Source organism: Polyodon spathula, chromosome 20, assembly GCF_017654505.1.
Source record: "Polyodon spathula isolate WHYD16114869_AA chromosome 20, ASM1765450v1, whole genome shotgun sequence".
Classification (NCBI taxonomy): domain Eukaryota; kingdom Metazoa; phylum Chordata; class Actinopteri; order Acipenseriformes; family Polyodontidae; genus Polyodon; species Polyodon spathula.
In genome coordinates this window covers 10,638,606-10,645,537 of record NC_054553.1, presented here as the reverse complement: position 1 = coordinate 10,645,537, position 6,932 = coordinate 10,638,606, and the positions used below count along the sequence as shown (strand labels likewise).

Here is a 6,932-nt window from a genome sequence, read left to right as displayed (position 1 = left end):
TCGGTATAATTCTACCTGTAAATATAGATAACAACATCTTCCAACATAGGAATAGGTTTAGCAAAATATACTGCCTTCACTTTTAAGAAATTATTTTAAAATAGAAATATGTGGAAACCAAAGACAACGCTGTTTTAAATTACAATTGTAATAATGTATTAATAAAAAAAAAAAAAGTGATTTAACCATGTAACTCAATTTCAAACAACATTTAGCTACCAAGAACGAAAGACTAATACTGTAATTGCAAACGCACATTACAGGGGTATTAAAAAGGGCGTCCATGTTTCATGTGTATGCTAGACACAGGCAGTGCCCCGTGCAATGCATTTCAATACAGTTTAATTGTGATTGCTATTAAAAAACAAACAAAAAAAAAAAATCACAAATCAGCTTGATAGACACATGAATGGAGAGGTCTTATAGCGAAGGGTTATATTCCTGAATTTGCCAAATCAATCATAAAGATATATAAGATATAACAAACTGTTAGAATAAAGCTGACAAATAATTGAAGCCGATGTTTATATATATATATATATATATATATATATATATATATATATATATATATATATATATATATATATATATATACACACACACACACACACACACACACACACACACACACACACACACACACACACACTATTATTAAACAAAAGCGGGAATGAAACATGAAAAATAAATCCCTCAAACAATCTCGAAGTTCTCTCACAGCAGCTCGCTGTTGTCACAGATAACCCAACCCCTTTCACTTCAGAATAAAGACAGCCCTTTCACTGAACACTCCAATGAGAACGCCGGACTTTATCGTGGAAGTGCTGATTAGTGAATAAACCTGTCACTCTGCTTTAGGTGGGCCGGCTGATTGAAACTGTGAAAGCAGTTTTCAGTGTCTCAACATTATTGCTACTAATACGGTAGTAGCATATTGCCTATTATCTACAGTGGGAAAGAAAGTATATCAGTGACCATGGCTCTATCAGCAACTCCTCCGGTTATCTCCCCCACCTCCAGCCAGGGATCGGGTGGCTTGTTCCGGTCTGATCCCTTGTACACTAGCCCTGCGGAGTCCCCGAGACTGACCAACAGCATGATCAACTCTTTCATCAGCAGCAGTAGTAACAGTACCAGCGGCAGTAATGAGTGTAAAATGGTGGAAGTCCACGGGGTCAAGGTGGCCTCGTTCTCAGTAGATGGACAGGAGCTCATCTGCCTCCCCCAGGTTTTTGATCTCTTCTTGAAGCACCTGGTTGGCGGACTGCACACGGTGTACACCAAGCTGAAGAGACTGGATATATCCCCAGTGGTGTGCACTGTGGAGCAAGTCCGAATTCTGCGCGGTCTGGGAGCAATCCAGCCGGGGGTCAACCGCTGCAAGCTGATCTGCAGAAAGGACTTCGAAGCCCTGTACAACGACTGCACCAATGCAAGGTTTGTTGTAAAGTATGTTTCTGTATTAACAAGTAAATTGTTTCTTGAATCAGACTTAAGTTACCAATTTTCAATGAAAAAGTTCGAACTTTTTTTTTTTTTTTTGATTTTGTTACATTTCTATTATAATGTAAGAATTGTTATATGTGTTTAGACATCTAAAAAGGACTAGCACGCTTTTTTTCTTTTCACTTGCCGGACCCACTAACCTGTTTGAAGCAGTATGTGATTTCACCTGAACTACAAATAACCCCCTGGACATATTAAAGTCATAATGAAATCATTAATGATGCCATGTTTTAGATTTCCCACACATAAAATATTGCCTACCCCAACAGTCAACACTTGAACTAATACTTTAAATTGGTAAATCTGATTATGCTGTTCATTCATTCATGAATTCACTTGCAACACTGTCTGGTGGTACGGTAATTCTGTTATGTAGTTTGAGTTAATCTAATTTAGACACTAGGCTATGCATTCGCAGTTGCCCGATTTAAGATTACAATAACTTTACTCGTGCAGTAAACCTGGACACTAGTGGACAATATAATGTGCGTTTATAACAACTTAACCGGGAAATTAGCGTTTATAGTTTTTGATTTTGTGTATGTTTCAGATGTTTGTTTTTAGCTTTTATTACAGTAATTAATTTGTAATATTAAAGTATGTAAAATATAACCGCTATAGATAATAAGTAATGAAGATCAATTTAAAATACTGTGTTCAGAAAATAGATGCTAGTTATTAAAAATTCTGTGCGACTTTATATATCGTATATATTATTTTAAATAATGAATATTTTATGTCTGAGCAGAAAGTTAAGAAACTATGTTGTGGGATTGTGTTCCTCTGGATGTTATTTATTTATTTATGTATTTTTTAATGTATAAAAACAACTGTAATTGCGTATAATCGCTGGCATTTGCGGGTCAAAATATGTTATAGTAGAGAACTTTTCACACACATTCAATTTATTTTTTATCACAACAATGGATAAATATGTGTTGCATCTGCCTACAGCGCACTTGTGCCCAGTGTCAGTTTACCAGAACAAATGGTTTGGAATTACAGAATGGTGCACATTTTCAAACGGTACTGTGTTACAGTGATCTTATTAATTGCACGAACTGACCAAAACTGTTGCATATTGTATCTGTAGGAAGAGCAGTCATGATTGGGTCAACACCTGATACGTTTTTAAATCTCAGTTTGCTAAAAGCTGTGTTTCTATACATTCTGGTGATCTTTTAATCCCATGTTTTTATTTTTTTAATGGAAATACACACACTTAAAAGGTGACAGGTCCCCCAGTTCTGTATTAGTTCCAATCAGTTTGCAACTATATTTTCTGGGCATCACTATTTGCTGAAAATAAACCCGATCGTGGAACTGCATGCAAACTGTGCTTTGATTTATCCCCCTGCACTTTTTTTTCATTTGAATTGATCTTGAATTAATTTTTGCAGAGCGGCTGTGTGAGGCTGCAGATGTTGCTGTGTGTTTAATAAATCAACGAGACAGATCTGAATGAATCACTTCAGATGGATTGTCTGCTCGGTTTGATGTCTGGATGTTATTCTTAGCTTGTTATCATGACAGATGCATTAATGTTCCCATGCACTGCCAGCAATGTCAATGTAAAAATAACTTTCCAGGCTCCACTTAAACAATGTTAATCTCCGGAGTGTTGTTCAACTGTCTGTTTGTTCATACTGTAATTGCTACGGTTTGACCCGCGGTTTTAGCAAACTAAAATGATAGCACGATAACAGTGCCGTTTATGTTTTGGACGATTTGTAACTGTACAAAAGTATACTTGTAATAAATACAATATATATATATATATATATATATATATATATATATATATATATATATATATATATATATATATATATATATGTAGGCCTACATTGTATTGAGTTCGTGCCCCACTATTACTTTAGATGTTTACTCAGAAACTGAGAAATTAGTTTACTTTACCTACCTCCTATTAAAAACGTACGTTGTTTAAAGTTAATAAATGTTCAGTTTTGGTGTCAGTTCATTTTGAAGGCCTTTTTATAATACAGTGCCTGAAAAAATGCAGCTCATTTGTTTCTTAAATTAAAAGACGTTAGACAAATTAGCAAGTGTAGTACCCATAACATAATGCTCACTTGTGCAGACATTTACCAAACATAATATAATTTGGAAAACTGGCACACTACAATTACAAAGGTTTGGTTTGGCACAGCCCAGCAATGTTGACTATTCTGGTCAATAGACTATGGTACCTTTCAGCAGTGCCTAGAGCAGCACTATACTGCAATATCGTCAACATTCTTTGCATTCACTGTATTTCTTGAGCCATGTTGTAGCAGCAGTGCAGTTGTATATTTCTGTTCAAATTATTATATTCTGTTTGATCAGGGCTCAGCCAAGTATTTCTCATGGTCCTGTACTCTTAAATAATGATAATAATAATAATAATAATAATAATAATAATAATAATAATAATAATAATAATAATAATAATAATAATAATAAAAACAGCACAAGAGATGTGAGGTCTTAATAGATGGGAAAAAAATGAGTAAGTAAAATAAAAGACTTCTCAAGCAATTAAGATTCCAAAGGGATCAGAGATATTACTTGTTTAGGCTGTTTTACGATTGTATTTTCACACCAAGAATTGTAAAAATACTGGTAAGTTAACATTAAGAACATTAAACAAATTTGTTCATTGGTGGAAGTGAACATTTTAGAAGTTACTGTTTAATTACTGTTTTTATTGAACAACAAAACAAAACCTTTTATGAATGTCTTCAATTCACTGACTTGTAAAATCTTGACTGATATAAAAGGCTACTGTATTGCCAAAGAAGATTACATCCCTTTTCAGGGATTCTACGTGCAAATTACAGATGGTGCTTCTGCAGCAAAATGTATTTCATTTGGCAGAATCCTTCTCCCCCTTGTTCTATGTACAAAACATACGAAACCCAGGTCTTGTTTTCTTACATTTAGAGTTTTTGGTCGATCAAAAAATTAACACCATTACTGTAGTTTAAAATTCAACTTCATTTGTAGAAAAAAAATCTAATGTTTCATCACAAGAAAGCAAACACGCTTGCTGAATCTAATGACCAGATGGCCTCTTTTGGCACAGAATTAACCTTTTACTTAGCCAGCGGCAAATAAAACACCACAATGCTGCTTCTGGTAGGTCTGGTAATCAAGCTGCAAAGACAGTTTTAGACACAGTCAGTGCAGCAGTACATTGTGTTTATTGCTTGGGGAATCTTTTTTGTGTGTTTCACCAGATCCTTACACGATAACAGGACGGAAGATGTATATCAACAATGAGCCTCTAATGAAGTGTCCCTACAATTATGTTTTTTCAGACCCCCACATAAATGGTCCCATCAAGAAACTATTTTTTGTCATATTTAATCATACTCCACCTCAGGATATCCAGATGTTTGTTTACACTTTATTTGTAATTAAGATTTTATTTAAGAGAAAACAGAACACAGCACCTTTAATTAGCAATGTTATTTTAACCGATGATAAAGACATATAGAATGGGTCTTGAAAGGAAACCAAAGACATCAGGAAAGTAATCAAAACATTTCGACATGATCTTTAAAACTGACAAGACCAATTTGAATAAAGGAAACTTTCTGAATCAGCAAACATCCCTGAACACAAAGGGCTCTTTTTATGAATTCTCAGCTTGCAATTGATCTCCTGGTTTTATTGCATTCATTATTTATTAAAAGAATTTGCAAGCTAAACATAACGTTAAACTAGTTTGCACTTGGGGACTGCACTTAGGAAATTGAATGGAAATTGCATTAGAGATGAACATCTGTGCTGTTTTCCTCCTCCTGTGTTTATAGGCTTTTTTTCAAAAGGTGTATTGGATTAGCAAATTTAACTGTTTTGACTCCGAGCAAAACATGTCAGTTCTGGTATTTTAGCTTCTACTTAAGAGTGATATACAGCTACTGTATGGCCAAATGTTTTGCATCACCTAGAATTTTAGGATTTTTTTTTTTTTTTTAATCATTTTCTCCCAATTTAGAATAGCCAATTATTTTTAAGCTCAGCTCACCACTGCCCTAAGGAGTGTGTGCTGTCAGCCGACTGCTTCTTTTCACACTGTAGACCCACCATGCCACCTTCGAGCTACAGCGTCGGAGGACAACGTAGCTCTGGGCAGCTTACAGGCCAGCCCACAGGTGCCTGGCCAGACTACAGGGGTTGCTGGTGCGCAGTGAGTTGAGGACACCCTGGCCGACCCCCGGGCAGTGCTTGACCAAATTTGTGCTGCCCACTGGGAGCTCCCCTCCACAGTTGGCAGTGAAATAGCCTGGATTTGAACAGGTGACCAGGCTATGGGGTGCATCCTGCACTCCAAGCGGAGTGCCTTTGACAGATGCAGCACTCAGGAGCCCCCTCTAAATCTGATGTTAAGATAAAACCCAAATGTTTAAGATAAATACAGTTCATAATAGATAACTTTAATACATTTACAGAAGTGTGTTACTCCTATATAAAATACTAAACTAAGAAATCACCCTTTTCTCCTGAGAAATATTTGTAACCAAAATGAGCTTGCTTTAGTATCTTGTATTCTTGTACACTTTGTACAGAAGGAGGGTTAATCTAAGTCCAAAGTCTTCAATATAGATTGACGCCTGGTTGCAACAATAGTCATCTTAAGGGGAAAAAAGGCAATTGAAAATCTGATAGGTAGAGTAGCGAGTTCCCACTGGCTGACAGGTGGTCCCCACTACCACTCCTCAAGCCTTTTCAGACTCTTTACAATGTACGCATCCTCAGCACCTGCAATACATTGTAACCCACTCTTCAGCATTTTCCACAATACCTTGTCATGCTAGACATTAATTATAAAAGTTTAGCATCACCTTTGTCTAATAATTTAAACAGCAGTACTCTGAAAGGCAGTGCTGCTGAGTGCTCCATTACATGTATGTTAGATATTTAACGTGCATTTCTTTACAGAGGTACTATATTAGCTGTTATTTTGTTTTCATGTTTTTAAACATGAATGTTCAGCAGGATTTGTCAGTAATCATTTCACTGTTGATCTACATTTTTAAAGCCTATAGACCAATGCCCTTTTTCTTGTATTGTATCAATGATTAATTTACTGTATGAGGGGACTTGTAGCAATTACTTTGAGCAATGATGTATCTATTTTGGCTATATTTGGAATGACAGTTCATAAAGATGAGGAGGCAAAATAACCATGTAACTGACAGCAGAGATTTTAAGCAAATGAGCTGACACGGTGTTTGTTTTTCTGTGGCAAACACAACAGACCATTTTGCATACAGTGACCTTGTGCTCTGTATTATTTATTACATTACAACGTTGATGCTTATGCCTCAGCTAACACATGCATGTAGATATTGTACAGTACATTTAAATTGGCATTCCTGTGGCGAAAGAAAAATATTAATTAATCTTAGAACCAG

General features: G+C 35.7%; 1 protein-coding gene across 4 annotated transcripts in view; it reads left to right on the top strand.

Annotated features, from left to right (window-relative positions):
* Positions 1-873: 873 nt before the first annotated feature.
* The window catches only part of LOC121295628 (dachshund homolog 2-like), a 148,366-nt gene continuing 142,307 nt past the window's right edge, over positions 874-6,932 (top strand). For all 4 annotated transcript variants that reach the window (XM_041220518.1, XM_041220517.1, XM_041220515.1 and 1 more), the window contains exon 1: positions 874-1,440. In XM_041220518.1, the coding sequence (XP_041076452.1) occupies positions 980-1,440 (461 nt within the window). In that variant the 5' untranslated portion in view covers positions 874-979. The remainder of the gene's footprint in view (positions 1,441-6,932) is intronic.